This window comes from Lepus europaeus, chromosome 13 (genome assembly GCF_033115175.1).
Source record: "Lepus europaeus isolate LE1 chromosome 13, mLepTim1.pri, whole genome shotgun sequence".
Lineage (NCBI taxonomy): Eukaryota > Metazoa > Chordata > Mammalia > Lagomorpha > Leporidae > Lepus > Lepus europaeus.
This window is the reverse complement of record NC_084839.1, coordinates 81,312,079-81,336,978: the sequence shown is the minus strand read 5'-3', so window position 1 is coordinate 81,336,978 and position 24,900 is coordinate 81,312,079. Positions and strand designations below refer to the sequence as shown.

Sequence of the window (24,900 nt, the reverse complement as noted above, 5' to 3'; positions counted from 1 at the left end):
ACAGGCAGAGTGGGCAGTGAGAGAGACAGAGAGAAAGGTCTTCCTTTTGCCGTTGGTTCACCCTCCAATGGCCACCGCGGCTGGCGCGCTGCAGCCAGCGCACCACACTGATCGATCCCAAGGCAGGAGCCAGGTGCTTATCCTGGTCTCCTATGGGATGCAGGGCCCAAGCACTTGGGCCATCCGCCACTGCACTCCTGAGCCATAGCAGAGAGCTATCCTGGAAGAGGGGCAACTGGGACTAGAACTCTGTGTGCCGGCGCCGCAAGGCGGAGGATTAGCCTGTTGAGCCACGGCGCCGGCCCTGTTCAGTCTTAATTCCATTTTTCTGAGTCCCAGAGCTGTACCACCAGGCTCAACCTTTTTGATGTGGGTATTGAGTTTGAAGGGCCTAGCCTGTCAGCTTAATCTAGCCCTCTCAAGTTTATTTGCCTATGCAAAGTTTTTTCTGCTTACAACTTAAAAAGTTCTTGAGAGTCAACCAAACCAACCTAATTAAGATCAATTTATCAATTTTGATAGCCTAGTTAGAGTTGACTTTAATTTTTAAAGATTTTATTTATTTATTTGTAAGAGTTACAGAGGGAGGAAGAGACAGATATTCCATCTGCTGGTTCACTCCCCAGATGGCCACAACAACCAGGGATGGGTGAGACTGAAGCCAGGAGCCTCATCTGGGTCCATGGGGCTGGTGAGGCTTTTCCCAGGCCGTTTACCCAAAACAGAAATACAAATGTCAAAGAAGCACATGGAAAAGATATTTGGTGTCCTTTGGCGCAAAGAAAAGCAAATTCAAACCACAATGAGATACTCAGTTCACACTCACTAGGATGGTTATAATAAAAACAGAATAGGGGCAGGCTTTTGGCCTGGTGTTTATGATGCTAGGTGAGACACCTGCCTCCCACATTGGAGTACCTGGGTTAGATTTACAGATTGTGCTCCTGACTCCAACTTTCTTCTAATGCAGACCCTGGGCATGGGGGCAGCAATTTTGGCTCAAGTAATTGAGTTCCTGGCTCCCAGCTTTGGCCCCAGGCATTTAGGGAGTGAATCAGTGGATGGGAGCACGCTCTCCAAAAAAATAAATTTTTTGTAAATAGAAAAAACAAAATAGCAACTATTGGTGAAGATATACAGAAGTTGGAACCCTCATACAGTGTTAGAATGTAAAAGAAAGATGCAACTACTATGAAAGACTAAGGGGTTGGTCCTTAATATAACCATAGAATTACCACGAGATCCTACAGTTGCTCCCCAAAAGAACCAAAATTGAATTCAAACAAAAACTTGGAGGTGCTTGTTCATAGCAGCACTGTTTACAGTAGTCGAAAGGTAGAAGCAACACAAATGTCCATCATTTGTGATGGTTTTGCAAAATAAGGCGTTTATCTATGGAAAAAAATACTATATTCGACCATAGAGAGAAATGAAGTCTATGACACATGTTACAGTGTGAACAAACCTTGAAAACAGTGAAAGAAGCTGTACACAAAAGGCAGTTGAGTGTATTGTATGAGTCCATTTATACAACATATCCAGAATAGGCAAATTACAATTGCATTTCAGTTTTAGTTCAAAAATCCAATTGCAGGGGCTGGTGCTGTGGTGTAGAGGGTAAAGCCACCAACTGCAGTGCTGGCATCCCATGTGGGTGCGGGTTTGGGTCCCAGCTGCTCCACTTCTGATCCAGCTCCCTTCTAGTGTGCCTGGGAAAGCAATGGAAGATGGACCCAGTGCTTGGGACCCTCCTGGCTTCAGATCTGCTTAGCTCCAGCTGTTGCAGCTGTTTAGGGAGTAGAGCAGTAGATGGAGGATCTGTTTGTCTCTGTGACTCTGCCTTTCAAATAGATAAATCTTAAAAAAAAAAATTTTAATTGCAGTGTATTGAAATTGATCAAAAATATTTCTCTCTCTACATTCGAAGAGGTACTGTTATGATTAACTACTAACAAGTTATGTTGAACTTTATTGCCTCATCGAGTTCTGTTAGTTGCCTGGGCTCAGCTGGACAGTTCTTGTTCAGTGGCCCATAAGAGGTTGTCGTCAGACAGTAAGTAGCTGGGTTAGGGTCATCTCTAAGTCTTTATTCATGTTCGACACTTGATACTGATTGCAGCTGACACCTCAGTAGGGACTGTTGGCTGGAACAACTACTTGTGCCCCCTTTATGTATCTGGGCCATGTCACAGTTTGGCAGCTGGGTTGTATGTGTAAGGAAAGACAGAGCCAGGCAGAAACTTGCTCTTTATGTCCTAGGCTCAGGTGGCACAGAGTATCACTTTGCTGTCTAGTAAACTAAGTGCCTGCCCCTTTGTTTAAGGGAAGGGTACCTAGAACTCACTTTTTGATGGAGGAGTGGCAAGTTTCTGAAAGAACATGTGGCAAAGGAAAAGGCATTGCAGTCATTTTGGCAAAATATATTCAGTACTCTCGCTACAACTGACATCCCTCCCCTATACATGTGTAATTTAGTATCTACAGGAGATCGGTTCCAGAACCCCTGAGGATACCAAAATTCTCAGATGCTCAAATCTCTTATAAAATAAGTATTTCACAGATTATTTGTACATCTTCCCATATACTTTAAATCATCTCTTGATTTACCTAATACCTAATAACAATGTCAACACTGTCTAAATAGTTGATATACTATGTTGTTTAGGGATAATAAGTTTAACATAGTACAGATGTGTGTTTTTCCCCAAGTATTTACAAATTGAGTTTTGTTGAATTCCACTGATACAGAGAGATGACTGTACATTCCCAACTTTCCCAAGATCCTTCATTATCTCATTGCATTATAATAACAGCATCAGGACCAGTATTTTGTCATCTAACCAGATCCTAATGCAGATGAGACATCGTGTATGTGGTCCCTAGGCTATAGCTCCATAAGTACTGCTTCTTTTGATCAAAAGACTGTACCAGGGCAGATGTTATGGCACAGCAGATCGGGCTACAGCTTGGGATGCCTGTATCCCATGTTGGAATGCCTGGGATCAGGTCTCAACTCTGCTTACAACCCAGTTTCCTGTTGATGGACCTTGGGAGGGAACAAATGATGGTTCAAGTGCTTGGTTTTTTGTGGGAGATCCAGATGGAGTTCCTGGCTCCTCACTTTGGCTTGACCAGCCCTGACTGTTGCAGGCATTTGGAGGGTGAACTGGCAGATGGAGGATCTCTCTCTTGCTCTGCTCTCATTCTGCCTTTCAAATAAATAAAAATAAATAAGTAAACTTAAAGACTGTGCATCAGAGACAAATTATCTGCTCCCTGTACATCAGAATATAATGATATAATAGGTACAGGATAACCATTCTAGATACTTGTGTTCAAAAAGGCAGAAACATGCATATGTGTAAAAATTATTAAGTATGCCTGGACATATGTTGCTAATTCTTTGAATCAAGCTCAGTCCTGCTTGGGAGTGATTCTCTATAGCTTTTGGTTCTGTCCTTGGGCTCCTATTCCTATTCCTTGAATCATTCTTCCTCTTCCAAAAAGTGTAGACTGCAGCTGAGTTTCATAGCCTTCTATCCTTTTGTAGTTAGTGTCCAAAAGCCTCTCTTCATTGTTCTTTTTTCCCTGTTTAAGTGGATGTGTTTTTCATCAATACGGTTTTCTTAACAACTTTATGGTTTTCCTGTGAGCCTTACTGAGGCTTTCTCCATTAGACAAATGCCACACACACACATCTTAAGACAGGCCTTTCATTTTTGACTCCTCGTTAGGCTGCTGTGAGATAAGCCCTTAAATTCTGAGTAGCCTTACTGTTTTGACAGAAAGAATCTAGGAAGCATACCCTTAAGATTCTTAAAGGACCTTTATTCATGAAAAGTGGATGGGTGTTGTGGTACAGGTGGTTAAGCAGTTGTTTGGAACACCCACATCCTATATAGGAGTGCCAGTTCAAGTCCCGGATGCTCAGCTTCAGATCCAGCTCTCTGCTACTGTTCTTGGGAAGCAGCAGATGGTGGTTCATAAATTGATGGCTCAAATGTTAAGTCCCTGCTATGCATATGAGACCTAGATGGAGGTCCTGGCTGCTGGCTTTGGCTTTGCTCATCCCCTGCTCTTGGGGCTGTTTTTGGGGAGTGAACCTGTGGATGGAAGATCACTCTCTCCCATCTATTACTCTGCCTTTCAAATAAATAAGGCTTAAAAAAAAAAATGGTTCTGTGAGAGGCACTTGAGATATTTCTGAGGTCTTAAAGGATCTTTGAGTCACACAGTTGAATTTGGTCTCTGTCTTAAACCCCTTCTCTACCTAAGATAGCTTTTACTGATAAAAGGCTGAAAATGAGAAACAGTTTTATTTTCAGAATGAAGTCCTGGCTTTCTATTTCCTTTAAACTTCCCTCGACAGTTAAATGAGTTTTTGTTTTCTAAGCTCATATTTATCCTTATTGTACTCAGCTAAGAGAAACCAGTTGATACTTTTGAACATTCTCCTTAGAACTCTTAAGCTAAATCCATCAGTTGGTTCATTAGGTATAACTTTAGTAACCTGATTTTCTGTTCTCCATCCACAGATGGTAATTTAGGGAAATTTCTGTTACTTCATAACAAGGGTCCCTTTCCCTCTAGGTTCCAAAAACATTTTTTTTTCCTGCTTTCCTTAAGTCCTTACCAGCAGCCTGTATGAAACCCCTCAGGCTTGTGGTAACAGTGTCTTTGTGGTCCTTCCTCTTCCACCACTCATGCCCATGCCTCTACCTACACCCACCAGTCCCAAAGTGGTTACTGTGTTTTATGTCGTCTTACAGCAGTGTGCTGCACTTTCAGGTTCAAACATTTATTTGGTTATTTGTAGCTATAGAACAGACTACCCTAAACTTAGAGATATTAAATAGCATAATTATTTTGTTATAATAATATTATATAAATTACATAGCAAAAATTATATATTTTTATTTAAAAATAACAGATAAATAACTTACAATGTCAATATATTAAAAATTATCTCTTGATTCTTAGGGGTTCTGGATTCTGTAGCAGGCTCTTGAGGTCTCATGAGGTTGGAAGGTGGCAAAGATCTGGAAAAGTATGTGAGAAAGCAAACACAATCAGCTTTAGAAATTTAGTCTGCCACAATTAGCAAAATATAAAAGCCACAGCTGACCAGTCACTACAGGATAACTGGATAAAAGGGCAAAGGGAAGAATTGTGTGTTTATCCTGCTTATCTTCTGTGAACTGTACAATTGCATACAAGTTATATGTGAGGGGAAGCACCTCCTTAGAAAATATGTCACTCAATAAGTGAAAAATATACCACTTTTTGCAGTTTCTGATAAATTAATGGATGTAGACATTATACGTCAGTGTAACTATTAATATCTCATAAACGGAGACAATTGCAAAAATACTTGTAGTTTTGCCAAAGAGAACAAACTGGTGTCTGAAGAAGTGTTTGGATCCAGCTCCAGTTTGCAGGAAATACGGGGGATAAGAACAGGTTAAATTGCATCATTAGCAAAATTTAATCTATAGAAAATTTTATAGGTCAAATAACCTAGGTTCTTGATTGTTGGGAAAACTCACAGATTATAAGAGAATAAGACAACATCAAATATTTATTGATAAGGCTAAACTGTGGTGTCTAAAGATTGATAAAGACCAAATTTTCTGACTATTAGAGCTCTAGGATACCAAATACTACTTAGAATATGAAGGTAGGCTAATGAATGAGATGCTTAAGTTTTTAAAAATCAGCCATCAAGGGTGGGTGTTGTGGCACAGTGGGTTAAGCCTCTGCTTGGGATGCCCACATCTTCTATCAGAATGCCTAGGATCATGTCCCGGCTCCTCTACTTCCCATCCAGCTTCCTGCCAATGTGCCTGGGAAGCTGTAGATGATGGCTCGGTTACCTGGGTTGCTGCCACCCACGTGGGAGACTGGATCGAGTTTTTGACTTCTGGTTTGGCCTCGCCCAGCCCTGGCTGTTGCAGGTATTTGGGGAGAGTGAAGTGGCAGATGGAAGATATTTCTGTGTTTGTATGTGTCTGTCTGTTTCTCTCTGTCTCAGGCTTCCTTTCAAATAAATAAATCAATCTTGAAAAAAACCCACTATTTCAGATGAAAACTATTAATTTGCATCATTATAAAATAATTTCTGCATGACATAAACTACTATGGTCAAAGACAAAAGGGAGATCACGGACTCAACAGAGAACTTTACAAACAGGACAAAACTTTATAGTTAATAGGCTCGTGGCTAATTTCTTTAAATATAGGAGGCTGGTGGTATGGTGTGCAACTTCTGCTTCCAGAGCCTGGGTTCTGGTCCCAGCTGTTCTACTTCCAGTCCAGCTTCCTGCTGGACCTGTTGGGTCAGCAGTTGTTGATGACCCGAGTCGAGCCCCTGCCACTTATGTAGAAGACCAGGATGGAGTCCTGGCTCCTGGCTTCAGCCTGGCGCAGCCCTGGCCTCCGCAGCCATCTGGGGAGTGAACCAGTCAAGGGAAGATCTCTCTTTCTATGTCACTCTTCCTTTCAAATAAATAAATGAATGAATTAAAAATATCTATAAATCACGCATGGACAAAGGCACATTAAAAAGATCAACCTAGTTTTAAAAGTGGACAAAGGATTCACTGACAAGTCACAGAAAAGGCAATAAAAATATGAATACATAAATCCAGATTTCCTAACAGGTAAGAGGAAAGAGAAGAAAAAAATATGGAAAGAATATAAACATAATGAAGAGAATTGTGATTAAATTGACAGAGACATTATATTTTCACCCAGTGGATTGTCAGTAATAAAGAGATAACAGTGTGTTGGAAAGGTGTGGGAAAATGTATGCTGTAATATTACTAGAGGGCAGTTTGGCTAATTTGGCACTATTTGTCATCATGGCAAATTTTACTTTTAAGAATACTTTATAAAACTTGACTGGGGCCAGTGTTGTGGTATAGGGAGTAAAGTCACTGCTTGCGACAACTGCATCCAGTATGATCGCCGGCTGCTCCACTTCTGATCCAGCCCCCTGTTAATGCTCTGGGAAAGCAGCAGAGGATGGCCCAAGTGCTTGGGCCCCTGCACCTATGTGTGAGACCTGAAGGAAGCTCCTGGTTTCAGTCTGGCCCAGCTCTGAATCAGCAGATGGAAGATTTCTGTCTGTAACTCTGCCTTTCAAGTCAATAAGATAAAAAGAATTGACCTAAGATTGCCTTTTCAGAGTTTCTCAGGCAGCATTATTTATGACAACAAAAATTTAGCCCATACTTCAGTGTCCATCAGTAGGAGGTGGTTGACAGTACATTAACTAGCATCCATACAATGGATCACTTGAGTTGTAAGATCCACTAGGAGGCTTTTCTTATTTTTTTAATTTTTTAATTTTTTTTTATTTATTTGATAGAATTAGACAGTGAGAGAGAGAAATGGAGAGAAAGGTCTTCCTTCCGTTGGTTCACCCCCCCAAATGGCCGCTATGGCCGGAGCTGCGCCGATCTGAAGCCAGGAGCCAGGTGCTTCCTCCTGGTCTCCCACGAGGGTGCAGGCACCCAAGCACTTGGGCCATCCTCCACTGCCTTCCCGGGCCACAGCAGAGAGCTGGACTGGAAGAGGAGCAACCGGGACTAGACCTGGCGCCCATATGGGATGCCAGCGCCGGAGGTGGAGGATTAGCGAAGTGAGCCACGGTGCTGGCCCTGGCTTTTCTTATTTTTTTAATAGTTTTTTCATATATTTATATACAATATCTAAAATACATATTTATATATCTATTCTTTTTTTTTTTTTTTTTTTTTTTTTTTTGACAGGCAGAGTGGACAGTGAGAGAGAGAGACAGAGAGAAAGGTCTTCCTTTGCCGTTGGTTCACTCTCCAATGGCCGCCGCGGCCGGCGCACCGCACTGAACCCAAGGCAGGAGCCAGGTGCTTCTGGTCTCCCATGGGGTGTAGGGCCCAAGCACTTGGGCCATCCTCCACTGCCTTCCCGGGCCATAGCAGAGAGCTGGCCTAGAAGAGGGGCAACCGGGACAGAATCTGGCGCCCCTACCGGGACTAGAACCTGGTGTGCCGGCGCCGCTAGGCGGAGGATTAGCCTGTTGAGCCATGGTGCCGGCCTAATATCTATGTATTCTTTTTAAAACATATTTTTCTTTTGAAAGAGTTACACAGAGAGAGAAGTCTTTAATCCACTGGTTCATTCCCCAACTGGCCGCAGGGGCCGGAGCTGCACTGATCTGAATCCAGGAGCCAGAAGCTTCTTCCGGGTCTCCAACACGAGTACAGGGGCCCAAGGACTTGGGCCATTTTCCACTGCTTTCCCAGGCCATGGCAGAGAGCTGGATCAGAAGTGGAGCAGCCAGGTCTTGAACTGGCACCCATATGGGATGCCAACACTGCAGGCAGCAGCTTTGCCCGCTACGCCACAGTGCCACCCCCTAAAATATGTATTCTTGAATGAACCCTAGTACAGAACAGGGTGTATGTTTGGGGTGTCATTTGTAAAGATGGTAAAGGGCAGGAGAATGCACATTTGGGTAAATATGCACAGAATATCTCTGGTCAAACTGATGGCAGTAGTTGCTTATGAAGAGGGGAACTAGGTGGCTGAGAAACAAATTTGTAGAAGGCTTCACTCTATACTTTGAATTTTGATTTAAAATTTCAGATTTTAAATATAATACTAGGAACTTTAGTTATAGTGAAATAAAATATATTTTGCAAAGGGAGGGTAGAGAGCTGTGATAAAAGAAGAAACAGGGATAAAGAAAAATGTTAAAAAGTACTGATGTGAATTTGGGTGTTCTCAAACTCTCAGGTTGAATTTGATTCTGTGTTACTGATGGGGTCATTTATCCATTACTGTGCCTGCTGCTTTATAATCCACTTATCACTGTCAACAATACCTTAACTTTTGACCTAAAACCTACTTATGCCTAGCTCTCTGCTGTGGCCCGGGAAGGCAGTGGAGGATGGCCCAAGTGCTTGGGCCCTGCACCCGCATGGAAGACCAGGAGAAGCACCTGGCTCCTAGCTTCGGATCAGCGTGGTGTGCCGGTCGCAGCACGCTGGCCGCAGCAGCCATTGAGGGGTGAACCAATGGAAAAGGAAGACCTTTATCTCTGTCTCTGCCTCTCACTGTCTACTCTGCCTGTCCAGAAAAAAAAAAAAAAAATGTAAAAGATATAACCTTAAGTAGAACACAGCCTCAGTGGTCTAATATTTCCTCCCTAAGTCACAGGAGGGAGGTGCATTTCTGTCTACAATTTCATACTACCTGCTTTATAGAATAGAAAGGAAACACCTTTTCTTTTAAAAGCAGTTTAAAGATGTTCAGAATTCTACACATTAATAATTAAAAAAAAAATTTTTTTTTTTTGAAAAAAAAAAGTTTGATTTCATCTTTTTGAAAAAGTGGAGTCAGATCTTCCATTGTCTGGTTCACTCCCTAAATGCTCACAATAGCTGGGGCTGGGCCAGTCCAAAGCCAGGGTCCAGCAGCTCCATCCAGGTCTCCCATTTAGGTGGCAGGGACCCCAGACACTTGAGCCATCATCTGCTATCTCCCAGGAAGCTGGATCAGAAGCAGAATAGCCAGAGATACGAGCATCTCAAGGGGAGCTTAATCCACTGCACCACAGTGCCTACCTTAAAATATTTGTAAATACCAATTATGTCTGCTTTACATGTTTTAAAATGTTTGGTTTATTTTTTGATTTTTCAAGTTAGATTAACATGAGTTAGATGTTTACCTTTATACCTTGGCAAATAGAATATAAATTGCACCTGTGATGCTAGAGTAATTTCATATATCTTATGATCATGGAATATGTTTTCTTTTTCATTTTTTTTTTTTTAAACAGGCAGAGTGGACAGTGAGAGAGAGAGAGAGAGAGAGAGAGAGAGAGAAAGGTCTTCCTTTACCGTTGGTTGACCCTCCAATGGCCGCTGCGGCCGGTGCACCACGCTGATCTGAAGGCAGGAGCCAGGTGCTTCTCCTGGTCTCCCATGGGGTGCAGGGCCCAAGCACTTGGGCCATCCTCCACTGCACTCCCTGGCCACAGCAGAGAGCTGGCCTGGAAGAGGGGCAACCGGAACAGAATCCAGCGCCCCGACTGGGACTAGAACCCGGTGTGCCAGTGCCGCTAGGTGGAGGATTAGCCTATTGAGTTGTGGCGCCGGCTCGGAATATGTTTTCTTAAAAGTAAAGATATTTAAATTTTAATTTAGTATTTATTTGAGAAAGAGAAAGAAAACCCTTGTATCCAGTGGTTCAATCCACAAATTTCTGCAGTGACCAGGGCTTGAACAGGCTGAAGCCAGGAGACAAGAACTGAATCTATTTCTCCTATGTTGAGTGACATCCAAATTACTTGAGCTATTAACTGCTGGTTTCCAGGGTCTGCATTAGTAGGAAGCTGGAATCAGGAGCCCACACTGGAATCAGACTGACATAATTGTGTTTTTTTTAACTTTTATTTAATATAAATTTCGAAAATACAACTTTTGGATTATAGCGATTTTTCCCCCCATAACCACCCTTCCACCTGCAAACCATCCTGTCTCCTACTCCCTCTCCCATCCCATTCTTCATTAAGATTCATTTTTAATTATCTTTATATACAGATCAACTTAGTATATACTAAATAGAGATTTCAACAGATTGCACCCACACAGACACACAAAGTATAAAGTTCTGTTTGAATATTAGCTTTACCATTAATTCGCATAGTACAACACATTAAGGACAGAGATCCTACATGGGGAGTAAGTGCACAGTGACTCCTGTTGTTAATTTAACAATTGGCACTCTTGTTTATGGCATCATCAGTCACCTGAGGCTCTTGTCATGAGCTACCAAGGATTTGGAAGCCTCTTGAGTTCACAAACTCCGACCTTATTTAGACTAGGCCATAGTCAAAGTGGAAGTTCTCTCCTCCCTTCAGAGAAAGGTACCTTCTTCTTTGATGGCCGATTCTTTCCGCTGGGATCTCACTCACAGAGATCTTTCATTTAGGTCATTTTTTGCCAGAGTGTCTTGGCTTTCCATGCCTGAGAAACTCTCATAGGCTTTTTTAGCCAGATCTGAATTCCTTAAGGGCTAATTCTGAGGCCAGAGTGCTGTTTAGGGCATTTGACTTTCTATAAGAGATCGACATACTCTGATACAGGTGGTGGGCATCTTCTCTGGTAGGCCAAATGCCTGCTCCCTAAAATGTAGTTTGAAAAGAAGGTTTGTGTTTTTCCAGTGTTCCTTAGATACAGTTCATTAAGGAACCTGGTTAAAGCATTTTCCCAGTTATTGAAGCTTGATTTCTACTTGGTATAAAGAATATTTTGTTTATGGTTACAGTAAGTTTGAAATTTCAAGTTGATAAGTTTTAAATGGTTTCAAGTTATCAGTACCTTCCCAAATAGTATTTAGGTGCTTGTTTGCTTAATTTAAAGGATCCATATATATTTTTTTGACAGGCAGAGTGGATAGAGAGACAGAGAGAAAGGTCTTCCTTTTGCCGTTGGTTCACCCTCCAATGGCCGCCGCGGCTGGCGCGCTGCAGCTGGCGCACCGCGCTGATCCGATGGCAGGAGCCAGTTGCTTATCCTGGTCTCCCATGGGTTGCAGGGCCCAAGGACTTAGGCCATCCTCCACTGCACTCCCGGGCCACAGCAGAGAGCTGGCCTGGAAGAGGGGCAACCGGGACAGAATCCGGCGCCCCAACCGGGACTAGAACCTGGTGTGCTGGCGCCGCAAGGTGGAGGATTAGCCTAGTGAGCCGCGGTGCCGGCCTGGATCCATATATTATTATTAAGAAACATCTGCATTTGTATGTTTTAGTTGGATTAAAAGAAGTCACAAAATATTGCCTTAAGTATGTTCTATGTATAATAAAAGAATAGGGCTGATTATCTGGAGGTAAGCGTTCTGAACATTTACCACATCTGGTAACATTTTTTTTCTGTTGGCTTTTGGTTTAATGATACATATACTAGAATTAACCAAGAATGAACTTTGTAGATTTAGATGAATGCCTCTAAGAACTGACTGTCTACGAAGTTAGCTTAGAGGTGGGAACTTTGGGTTTTTGATAAGTTAAGCTGAGATTGGATCTTTTGCATGAATGGATGTGTATATAGCCTATAATGCTTTGTGTTTAACTGGACTCTAATTTTTCAGATATCTAAATTAAGTAAAATAGACATTTTATACTGTTTTTTTTCTTGCTAGTTAAAGCATGTGGCAAATCCCAATTGTATTTGAGCAATAGTTAGCATACATGGCACTTAAAAATATTGATTGGTCATATAGTCTCATAATCCTTTTTGAAAATTACTAATAGGAGTCTTGGTGCAGGAAGGATCACTGTTTCTTTTCTAAGAGTATAAATGTCTCTTGACTTTGATTTCTGAAAATAAAATTTTTGTTTACTGAAGACATTTATAATAAAGGTATTGTTTCTGCCTTACCAACTCTAAAAATGCCCCACATTCTTTAACTGTATCGGTTGCGATGTTTTTTTCTCCTTTAGAGTTGTCTCTGTGGGAAATTTGTCCTCCGTCCGTTACGACCATGCCGAAGATACTCAACTTCAGGCAGTTCTGGGTATGTAGTATGTCTCGGCTTTTGACTGTGTGTGCGTGTGTGTGTATGTGTATGTGTGTTTTGCTGGAATATGGGAATAGCTGCCTAAAACCTTTTAATAAGAAGTATATACTCTAGAGTTTTGCTGTGGTATCTTTGGAGGGACCTTCTGGAGCACTGTTGTATTTCTGGGTAAAAAATTGTTGTGATGCATTTTGGTTTTTTGATAATCAGACAGCATCCAGTGGAGATGCTGCCCACTCCCATGTGCCATCTTCTATTCCATGGCAAATAGATTTATATCCAGAACTCAGCATGTTGTAACTTGAAAAAATGTTCTGTTTGATATTTTATGATCTTTTGTAAAGGATTTATTTTATTGTATTTACAATGTATAATTAAGGGAGAGGAGCCTTGAAAGTCTATGGTAGTTTTTTTTTTTGTTTTGTTTTGTTTTGTTTTGTTTTGTTTTTTTGACAGGCAGAGTGGACAGTGAGAGAGAGAGACAGAGAAAAAGGTCTTCCTTTTTGCCGTTGGTTCACCCTCCAATGGCTGCTGCGGCCGGCGCATCGCGCTGATCCAAAGCCAGGAGCCAGGTGCTTCTCCTGGTCTCCCATGCGGGTGCAGGACCCAAGGACTTGGGCCATCCTCCACTGCCTTCCCGGGCCATAGCCGAGAGCTGGCCTGGAAGAGGGGCAACCGGGATAGAATCCGGCGCCCCGACCGGGACTAGAACCTGGTGTGCCGGCGCTGCAAGGCGGAGGATTAGCCTGTTAAGCCATGGCGCTGGCCGGTAGTTTTTTTTTTTTTTTTTATCTAGAGTTTTAAGTGTTGAAGGTTGGATTGCTTCATTCTTTCTCCCTTAGATACTGTATTTTAAAAAAATTTAGTTATCCCTATATGTTAGGAGTTTTTTGTTGCAGACTTGTTGAAAAGTCAGAAAAATACGATGTGCTACTGTGGTAGTAAACTTGGCTGCTGTGATCTGGATCTGTGGTAGAGAAGTAGATGTTGCAGATCAGAATTCTTTGATTCTCTTAAGTTGGAGAACAGATATATAGGAAAGCCAAGAAATATAAATGTGTTTCCCATTTCTTTGGTATAGGTTGACTGCTGGCAAAATTGCTGGAGCTGGCCTTTTATTTGTTGGTGGAGGTATTGGTGGCACTATTCTGTATGCAAAATGGGATTCCCATTTCCGGGAAAGTGTAGAGAAAACCATACCTTACTCAGACAAACTCTTTGAAATGGTTCTTGGTTCTGCACCTTACAGTGTTCCACTGCCAAAGAAGCCGGTAAGAGGTTTTTTTGATTGTTTGTTTAGCATTTCAGTTTCTCCTGTGTAATGCTTTTAAAAGGAGGTTCTTTTCATCTTGAAAATATTTTGGAAAAAAAGTTGTAAAGTTTTATTATAACTGTGTAATTCAGTACAGCCTGTCAGAGGTACTTCATTTCTGTTTAAATTGAACTGGTACTAATCTATAAGGTGAGTGTTTATCCTTTTGGACATGTATAAGTGCATACCACGGGGAAAATAATTGTGCAATCCACAAGGGCAAATAGAGGAGGCAGTATAGGAAGAAGTAACCCTGGTTGCCCTGTGGATCGAAGGAGAATCTGTCAGTCCACGTTGTTGCAGCCGTCAGGCTCTGACTTGACAGCCGTAGATGTCGAATGGTCATGACGCAGCCCACATGTTACATTAGCAATGGCTTCTTTCAGAGCGTGAAACAGTCACTGAAGTTTCAGCTACATTTTGATTGGTTGACAGAAATATTTTTCATTGTCCATGAGGGTTTGTACATACTCTTCATTTTCACTCCTTTTTCTGCATCAGAATTAAACATTTTTATTTTATTTTATTTTTTATTTTTATTTTTTTGACAGGCAGAGTGGATAGTGAGAGAGAGAGACAGAGAGAAAGGTCTTCCTTTTTGCCGTTGGTTCACCCTCCAATGGCCGCTGCGGCCGGCGCATCTCGCTGATCCGAAGCCAGGAGCCAGGTGCTTCTCCTGGTCTTCCATGCGGGTGCAGGGCCCAAGCACTTGGGCCATCCTCCACTGCCTTCCCAGGCCATAGCAGAGAGCTGGCCTGGAAGAGGGGCAACTGGGATAGAATCCGGCACCCCGACCGGGACTAGAACCCGGTGTGCCGGCGCCGCAAGGCGGAGGATTAGCCTGTTAAGCCACGGCGCCGGCCAAGAATTAAACATTTTTAAAACTCAACTATTTCTTCATTTAAACATAGCTTCTTGTAAAAATTTATTAAACAGTATGAATTTTGGATTTTTGATATTGGGCAATTCTTCATGCTATGAGGCTGGACATGGCTAATCCGTTCATTCAAAACTGGATGAGCTTCAATTCTCCAATAGGTAGAATGATGTAGGGCCAATTTTGTAACAAAGATAATATTCAAAAAAGCAAGTGTTCCGTGGTTGCCTGCCTAACCCACACTTCAGCCATCCTTTTCTTTCTTTTTTTAGATCCATTGACTTTTATTACAAATGTACTTGATCGCTTGGCTTCAAAAAGTTTAAAATCAATACGCTATTTTCTGTAGGCCAGTACACAGCAAATTTTTTTACAAATTAAATACCTAGAAATTTGAGAAAAATAGTAAAATCTGATGGAAATTATGAAAATCCTTAATCTCTTCAAAAAAGGACAGTCTTCCCAGTTCTATTATACAATATTAATAATATTCACCATTTTTAGACTAGGTAGCTAAATTAATTTTTCTATTAGCATAAGAAAACTCTTACTAATAGATATTATTTGTGTATGTTCCAGTTAAGTTTGTGAATGCCATCTGATTGCAATATAATCAACTATCTTTAACTGAATTCTAATTTATACTTATTTAAGAATTTGCGTAGTTGGAAAGGGATACAGGTTATTCTACAATATAGGCTGTTATAGTGCTGTTTTTCAAGGCAATAAGTATTTGTGCCAAAATGAAATTATTTTCTTTAGTCAGGGGTTAAAATTACTAGCAGCTTTCTTCATTACCTGAAAAATCAAATTGGAATAGTTATCCATATCTAAATGTGAAGGCCTAAAAGAATATTGATATACTTTCCACTTTGAATCAGATTTCAACCCCTGCACAAGAACTAGAAAGTGAGACTTTCAAGTTTTTTTTTTCTTTAATTTCCCTGTTGGTTTTAGTTTCTTTTCTTTTTTAAAGATTTATTTATTATTTGAAAGTTAGAGTTACTCAGAGAGAAGAGAGGCAGAGAGAGAAAGAGGTCTTCCATCTGCTGGTTCACTCCCCAGTTGGCCGCAATGGCCGGCTGGAGCTGTGCCGATCCGAAGCCAGGAGCTGGGAGCTTCCTCTAGGTCTCCCCCGTGGGTGCAGGGGCCCAAGGACTTTGGCCATCCTCCACCACTATCCCAAGCCACAGCAGAGAGCTGGATTGGAAGAGGAGCAGCCGGGACTCGAACTGGCACCCATATGGGATGCCGGCACTGCAGGTGGCAGCTTTACCCGCTACGCCATAGTGCCGGCAGTTTATTGCTTTCAAAAACTATGCATTTTATTTCAGAGTATCTGCTTGATTACCTGTATGATTATTTGTGTACTAAGTGTTTCCTCAATACTTACTATGTAGACATTAAAACTTTTTTGATAGACATAGAATAAGACCTGTATAAATGGGTACTAATGTTATATTCCTAGATGGAACTTAATGTCAGAAAGATGTTATTTCTCTCATGTGTCTCTTAAATATGTTTTTACGGTATGTGTACATAAACATACAAAGAAATAGAGAAAGAATTCTAATGACATTTTCTAGAGGGTGAGGAACCAGACCTCATGATTTTAAAGTTCATATGGCAGAATTCATGATGTACAAGACTAGCCAAGAAAATTTGGAAAAAGGATGGGAAAGGGTTAGAAAACATGTGCTTTTCTACCTATTATGTTGCTTTAATCAAATCAGTTATTGACAACAGGAGTAGAAATTAGAGGAATAGCACAACTACTGCAAATAGATTTTAGAAATAGATATTATTGGCCGGCGCCGTGGCTCAACAGGCTAATCCTCTGCTTTGAGGCGCCGGCACACCGGGTTCTAGTCCTGGTTGGGGCGCCGGATTCTATCCCGGTTGCCCCTCTTCCAGGCCAGCTCTCTGCTATGGCCCGGGAAGGCAGTGGAGGATGGCCCAAGTGCTTGGGCCCTGCACCCGCATGGGAGACCAGGAGAAGCACCTGGCTCCTGGCTTTGGATCAGCGAGATGCGCCGGCCGCAGCGGCCATTGGAGGGTGAACCAACGGCAAAAAGGAAGACCTTTTTCTCTGTCTCTCTCTCTCACTGTCCACTCTGCCTGTCAAAAAAAAGAAAAAAAAATAGATATTATTCATACATGTTTATTTTGAATGTGAATTGCTGGAACTGTATGTGAAATTTATCTGTTAATATAAAAAATATAGCACCTTGAATCCAGCAGTTCCTTTTCCAAGAAATTATCCTGCAGATAACATACAACAGCACTTTTTATTTATTTGGATGTTCATTGATTCAGTGTTTGTGAGCCAAAATAAACAACCTGAATGTTTAATGGTTGACTAAATTGTGAGATAGTCTTTTTTTTTTTTTTTAAGCTTTTTATTCAGTGAGAGAAATGTATAGGAGAGTGAGGGCCCTATCTAGAAAAGAGAGGGTTCATACTGAGTACCAGGAGCCAGCCATGTGAAAGAGCATGGAGGACCAGGAAGTATGGGGTGGGTGGCCTGAGGGCCATGCACCCCAAAGGCGCAGGACAATAAGGCCTGCAAGGATAAAGAGACAAAAGGCCAAGGGGACCAAAAAAGAAAAAAGGGCCGAGATACTCTTTATAAAAGAATATCTTGATCTAAAAGATGGTGTCCATGATGTAATTAGATAATAACAATCAAAAGCAAGATGCATGGCAGTTTGTGTAATATAGCCCTGTTTGTGTAAGGAAGTGGAGAATGCATGTGCATATATTCCTGAGTTCATGTGCAGGGCTGGAGGGAGAGGTTTCAGGCAGGGGCTTCCTGAGCCAGCTGGAAGGGAAAGGAGCAATGAAGAGACAGACCATCTAAAACCACTGATGTATGCAAGTGTTGCTTTGCTTGTTTCAGTGAGCCTCTGTTTCATAATTTAGGAATGATAATGTTTTATTAAAAATAAAAGATATATTTCTTGTAGTTTCCTGTGGGTAAGTGGTCATCTTGGGGATATCTAAGACATGCTGCCGGGTTCTGACAAAATGTGAGACATCACAGATGGTAAATAAAATATTTCTGTTACTCCTTAATTTTCTCTGGCATATCTCTGGAAGTCTCTATGGATACTTCCTTAAATCTAAGGCAGGTAGTAACTGGAAAAGAGAAGCAAGCATTACTCACAAATTGATGTGTTGTTGCATGAATCCTGGAGATCAAAGAAACAAAAACTGATTTTCATTTACTCAGATTCTGTAGTAAACTTTGTTTCTGACACTGTAATTTGATTTAGAAAGTAAATAGAAACACCTTCTCGTTGTATTTGTAAAAGAATCTTTAAGGGGAAGGGCATATGTAAACTTTATTGTTTGTCCTAGGAGAACCTTTTGTTAGTACTAAAATATGCATTAGTCATTTGGAATAGAATTTTTGAACTGCAAATTTTCTAGTAATGATGACTTTTCTTACTGTGATTAATAAAATGCTTTTGTTGTAAAGCACTGATAATTAATTTCATATTAAAAGCCTGAAAAATTTGACCTTGAAATATTATAAATTGTTGTGTGCTGTCTTTTAGGAACAGTATTATATGTAAAATGTTTTTTTTTTTTTTCTCCTCAAGATTCAGTCTGGTCCACTAAAAATCTCCAGTGTATCAGAGGTAATGAAAGAATCTAAACAGCCCGCCTCACAACTCCAGAAACACAAAGCAGATACTCCAGCTTCAACAACAGGTACTTCTATCTAGAACCATTTTTTAACAATTATGGGAAAATGAATTGTTTTGATGTATTTGTCAAGAGAAGGCCCCGGTGAAGGACTCTCCGGTCCCCGCTCTCACCAGTCATTCTTGTGCTCAGTTTCAGAGTTGAACGTGGCATTGAGCTTTATTATGAAGACCTGAGTGAGGAAACAGTATTGGTTGTCTGGCCTGACACATATTTTTCTTTTTTTCCCTCTGACTCCTAGACTTTTCCCCTCTTTGGGTTTTAAGATTTATTCTTTCCCCCTCACTTCTTTTATCTACCTCTTCAGCAATTCTTTAAGTAATCAGTGTCTTTTTGTAGTTCCTGCAGATATATCTTATCTTCGGGTTTCCCACCCTAATTTACAACTTGCCTGACTCTAACATGTTCAACATGAATTCAGTCTCCTTGGCTTTCTTCATAGCGAAACTTGTCCTTGATTCAATCAGATGTTTGTTTGCAGATGGTTCACTTAGTGTCATGTGCAGTTTTCCTGGCACTGTTGGATATAGTAATCAACAAAATAATTTTAGAAACAAACAAAAAACCTCTGCTAATATTTCTTGGTGGGATTAAGGGAAAGAGATCAAGTAAAATGTCAGTATGAGAGGGGGAGTATTGCAGTTTTAAATGGAGTGGGTGAGAAAAGCCTCACTTGGAAAGTGTTATTTGAGGAAAGGCTAGAAAGAGGGAAGGGAGTAAGTCATATGTAAAAAGCTGGTGGGGAAGGCATCCCAGGCAGAGAAGCTAGTGGAAGGAGGCATGTTCAAGTGAGAAGCAGATAACGCTGGAGTAGAGTGAGTATAGGACGCACAGCAGCAAATCCTACCAGAAAGGGAGCAGAAGGCCTGTTGTGGCAGTCAGTGCTTGAAGCAGTGGTAAGAAATTCCATTTCATTTCTGAGTGGTGTGAAGAGGTGTTGGAGCGTGCTAAGCCAGGAGGCTAATACTTGACTTGAATTTCTGTAAGATCACTCTGGCTGTTGTGAACCGAGAAGGGACTGAGGGCAGAAACAGGGAAGCTAGTTAATGAGTTTTTAACTGAGGCCTTCAGTTTAAAAAAGGAAACTGAATCTATTGGTTCCTCCACCCATTCCGTCTCTAGAATTACTTCTTTTTCTTTCCCATCAAAACTTGTCATTAAAGTTGCAAGCCCTTGATTTTTAAAACTCTCTATGAAGTGTTTCTATTAAATGACTTCTGCTCCTCACTAATTTACTGCCATCACTGTGAACTTTTCTTCTTTGTGTTTGAGTGTCATCTTGTTCCTGTTCAGATGTCTTCTTTCAATATCTACTATTCTTCAGAGTAATTGAAATTATTCTTTGGTCGGGGCCGGCGCTGTGGCTCAATGGGTTTTAACACCCTGGCCTGAAGCGCCGGCATCCCATATGGGCGCCGGTTTGAGTCCTGGCTGCTCCACTTCCAATCCAGCTCTCTGCTGTAGCCTGGGAAAGCAGTAGAAGATGGCCCAACTGCTTGGGCGCCTGCACCCACAAGGGACCTGGAAGAGGCTCCTGGCTCCTGGCTTCGGATCGGTGCAGCTCCGGCCGTTGCGGCCATCTGGGGAGTGAACCAGTGTCTCTCCTCTCTGTGTAACTCTGACTTCCAAATAAATAAATCTTTAATAAAAAGAACAGATTACTTGTGACACATTTAAAAAAAGGAAATTATTCTTTGGTTAATTGCTTTCTTTTGTATCCCTTCTTCATTACAGACTCTTTTCCTTCATTATTCTCTTTCCATGTTACATAAATCTGATGTCTACTTCCTACAAGTTTTTTTTTTTTTTTTTTTAAAGATTTATTTATTTATTTGAAAGTCAGTTACACAGAAGAAGAGGCAGAGAGAGAGAAAGGTCTTCCCATCTGCTGGTTCACTCCCCAGTTGGCTGCAACAATTGGAGCTGCGCTGATCCCCCGGGTCTCCCACAGGTGCAGGGGCCCAAAGACTTGGGCCATCTTCTACCACTTTCCCAGGCCATAGCAGAGAGCTGGATGGGAAGTAGAGCAGCTGAGACTCGAACCCCAGGCCTATATGGGATGCTGGTGGCACTGCAAGCAGCAGCTTTTCCCACTACGCCACAGTGCTGGCCCCATACTTCCTTACATGTTAAAAATTAGTACTGTTACTGGAAGCCTTGCCTGAGTGTAATGATAGTTAAAATGCAGATGAATGTTGACAAGACTTCTTTGTCTTAGTGCTTTTCCAACTGTCATTCAATTTGTGAGTTTGTGTTTACAGTGGATGGTGCCCCTGTTTGTATATTACTCAGATATATGGCATTACATGCCTTTGTGTTTTTAAGGAGTCGGATGTGATGTGGGCAGTTGTAACAGTCGATTCTTACGTGTTTGCTGTATTAATCCAGAAAAATATAAATACCACGAGTAACATATTTATAGCACCTACAGAGGCAGCTCAAATTATTTCTGCAGCAGGTGATACGCCATCAGTCCCAGCCCCTGCAGTTCAGCATGAAGAACCGGTAAAAACTGATCGTCCTGAAATTGCTGGAGGAAAACCTACACCTGTAACTTCAGGTAGTTTAATTATTTACATTTACTCTTTTATAGATAAAGTGCTCATGGGAATTACTTAATGCCTAGGCAACTCTTAGACATGATGTAAGTATACATTTATATTGCTTTTAAGTTTTTAGACTTGCTTGAGAAATTTGTTAAAAGTCCTAATAATTCTTTGAAACCAAGAAGGTTAAGAACTGATCCCTTATGCATTTTGGAATCATTAAGAATGATGCAGTTTTAGAATTCTCGCCAGAAAAATGCTCTGCATTGATGTAACTGACAAGTGTGAACGATTGTGTGAGCTGTGAAAATTCTGTGCTGAATTGATTTACTCTTATTTACTTTTGCTGCAAGAGGAAGCATCCTCATCTTCTGTAAGGGAACGCCCACCTGAAGAAGTTGCAGCTCGCCTTGCACAACAGGAAAAACAAGAGCAAGTTGAGATTGAGTGTATGTAAATCAAACAGCTTCTCAAGTCCTTCTTATCATCTCTCAGTTGCTCTCAAACCTCAGCACAAGTTTGTCTCTGACAGTCAGGTTTCTTCTGTTTCTTTAGTGGCTTTGCTCTGTTCACCACTTTAATTTCATCCCTTGTGTTTTTCACATCTGAATTTCTTTTGTCCAGAGTACAAGGCTATTAGTATATAGTTGGTGAACATCCCAAGTAATCCATGAATTTCCGTTTGTTATGGTTAGTGCTAAAGATTCTTTATGGTCTGTGTGGGCGTGTGTGTGTATCAGAAATTGTGTATGTTTCAGTGACTTGCCTAAGAGTCTTTTAGTTTTTAATGAATGTGTAAGTACCTCTGTGAGGGTCAGAATGGCTCACTTTCTGAATGAGCGCCCTGCCTCTGGACTCGCCCTCCAGTACTGCGCTTACCTGGCGGTGGTGGGAGGTGGGATCTTCTACATGGCACTGTTTCTAGCTAATAAGTATATCCCTTTTTGTTTCACTTTTGTGTTGTTAAGGCTTTTGATGGTTTTAAAAAGTAGATAGCTAAAAATGTATTTTTCCTTATTGAACAAAGCACATGGGACACAATTTATTGCACTGTGCGGCAGATATTAATGTCTGGGGAGATGTCGTGAGCTGTTGTTGTTTTAGATTCATCTAGCAGCTATTTGCAGTTTTTGATCTTACCTTGTTACTGTTTGTTGTTCTGCTTTGACAGGCTCCTCCTTTGCTTCTACTGCATTGGTTCTGTCATATGAGGAGCCAAGATGTTAGGATTATGTAAAAGAGTGGAAGAGACAGAATGATGAGAGGTTAGGGCATGAATTTGGCTACCTGAATTTGGGTTTTTGTCTTTTTTTCATATTCTTCCAAGTTCTTTACTGTGTCACACATGGTTGAGAATTGTTGAATAGTTGACTTTTAATAGGTGACATATTTCTACATTTTCCCCCTTCTTAATTTTTCCAGAATCCTCTACTGTTTCAAACCAAGTTTATTGTTTTTTGGTATGTGTTTTTTTCTTCCTTTATATATAAGCACCTTGAATTAAAGTATAAACATGAGATGGAAGTGTCTGCTGTCTCATCACCTTTTTTCTTTGTTCAGTTCCTTTTGTCTTTGTGAGTCGAACGAAAGTTTCCATGATTTTGTTTGCCCCTCAGATTTCCCCCAAACTTTGTGTGTGTGTGTGCTTGTGCGCACGTGGGTGTGTAATTTTTACCCAGGGTCAGATCACAGTGAGTAGACCTTTGAAGAGGGCTTGAAGGAGCAGGTAGCCTTTCAGCCGTCCACTTGTTGTGGTCCCTGTGAAATGGCTCACGACTATATGCTTAGATGTCCATATTAACACAAGCCTGCTGTGGGAACTGCATTGCCGTGTTTCCCTCTCTTGCCTCATTCTGCTGCTGGCTCTGCAGTCCACCTTCAGTCTCACATTGATTGTATGGTTTTTCCTCATTGTTAGCTTTCTCCTCATTTCTTTGTTGCATAGGTATCACGTGTAGCACTCCAGGTTCTGTTTGTTCATCTCTAGCTTAGGCTTCTTTTTCTCAGAATCACCTTTTGTTTTTGTTCCACCTAAAATACATATTTTCCATTTTTGGTCATCTCTGATATAAATTATTGAATTAGTTTTCTCATTGGCTTTCCTTAAGTGACCATTTTTTCATACTAATATGAAATAATCCCTTGCTTTACTTAAAAATTTTGTTTCAAAGTTTCTGTTTGATATTCTTGAGGTATCAGAAAAGTGATCTTAATAGGAAGCAACATTGGTTTCTGCTGTTTCTGGAATCCTTTGTAGAAAAACACTGTCCATTCCAATCTGCCTTTGCTCTTTTCGTTTGCATGTTTTCTTGTTGGTCTATTCTTTTCCTTAAGGTCTTTGCTATGTACTACTTTGCAAGTAGTGCTTCTTGCTGAGGGGATGGAAATGCACACCTCTTTTTTCCTGTGTTCTATGTAATTGTTATTTAAAGTGAGAAAAACTGGTGGTTATGCTGAATTTATATCTTCTATGCACCTATAACATGATCCTTCCATTTGAAATATGTTAGCTTTCTTAACCAAGTTTTTCCCCTTAAACCTAAAATATTTTGTATTTTGAAAAACTTCACATATATATAGAAGAAAAATAGTGTAATAATCCCTGGTAGATCTTCATCCATTTTCCATTATTAATACTTTACCATACTGTCAGTGAAACTTTTATTTCCTAAATTTGAATACTCTGCATTTTTAAAAAATACCTTTTGGGAAATGAAATGGAGGACTCAGTAGGAGAGAAAGAAGTTTAAAATAAAGACAGTTCTAGGAGGAAGGATTTGATTTTAACTTTTATGTTTTTTAAAGCTCTAGCCAAGAGCCTAGAAGATGCTCTGAGCCAAACTGCTTCCATCACTCTGCAGGCCATTGCTGCCCAGAACGCTGCGGTCCAGGCCGTCAGTGCACACTCCAACATACTGAAGGCTGCCATGGATAATGCTGAGGTGAGCCAGGGGCTGGTTTCTTCCTCATGGTTATCCGCTTTCTCTCACTGAGTGAAGACAGGCTAGAGTACTTGTCACTAAAAAAGAAACTGAGAGAAGCCTTTAAATGTCTTTGTAAATGAATTCTATATACAAGTGCTTTGTCTCACCATGCTGATGTATTTTACAAGAATTCAGATTTATCTTCGTACCTTAATAATGTTTGAATGTAATTGTTGCTTCCTTATTTTTTGCCCTAAAATCTGAAGCCATTTCTTTACATATAAAACTTTGTATTTTCAGATACTTCTAGATTGACATGTGGTTATAAGAAGTAATACAGAGATACCATGTACTCCAAAACACTAGCTATTTGAGTGCTTATGCTTATTAACTTACATTGAGTGCTTCAAAGAATAAAATAATATTTACTTCTAAGCATAATACTAGGGCTCCAAACATTTCTTTACAATTAAATTCAGTAGTTCAGGATATGTATCTCTATACAAAGTAAATTAAAGAGTACAACAGGGGCATAACAGGTTACGCTGCCACCGGTAATGCCGACATTGCATTTGGCCTACAGGTACTGGTTTGTGTCCTGGATTCTCCACTTCTTCTTCTTCTTCTTTTTTTTTTTTTAAATAAGATTTATTTATTTATTTGAAGACAGAGTTACAGAGAGGCAGAGAGAGAGAGTGGTCTTCCATCTGCTGGCTCACTCCCTAGATGGCCGCAATGGCTGGAATTGTGCTGATCCGAAACCAGGAGCCAGAAGCTTCCTTCGGGTCTCCCATGCAGTTGTAGGGGCCCAAGCACTTGGGCTATCTTCCAATGCTTTCCCAGGCCATAGCAGACAGCTGGATCAGAAGTGGAACAGCAGGGTCTCGAGCCAGTGCACATATGGGATGCTGGCACTGCAGGCAACAACTTCAGCTATTATGCCATAGCGCTGGCCCCTGCTCTACT

The 24,900-nt window shown here is 41.0% G+C and overlaps 1 protein-coding gene across 13 annotated transcripts in view; it reads left to right on the top strand.

Annotated features, from left to right (window-relative positions):
- IMMT (inner membrane mitochondrial protein) overlaps nucleotides 1-24,900 on the top strand; it is a 46,704-nt gene that overhangs the window by 4,715 nt on the left and 17,089 nt on the right. For 2 of the 13 annotated variants that reach the window (XM_062209789.1, XM_062209790.1), the window contains exons 2-7: nucleotides 12,488-12,561; nucleotides 13,646-13,835; nucleotides 18,359-18,470; nucleotides 20,887-21,024; nucleotides 21,364-21,459; nucleotides 23,816-23,952. In XM_062209789.1, the coding sequence (XP_062065773.1) occupies nucleotides 12,488-12,561; nucleotides 13,646-13,835; nucleotides 18,359-18,470; nucleotides 20,887-21,024; nucleotides 21,364-21,459; nucleotides 23,816-23,952 (747 nt within the window). Of the gene's footprint in view, nucleotides 1-5,891; nucleotides 5,955-12,487; nucleotides 12,562-13,645; nucleotides 13,836-18,358; nucleotides 18,471-20,886; nucleotides 21,025-21,363; nucleotides 21,468-23,815; nucleotides 23,953-24,900 lie in introns of those variants that run through there. The other 11 variants (XM_062209795.1, XM_062209793.1, XM_062209791.1 and 8 more) reach the window with 7 other exon arrangements.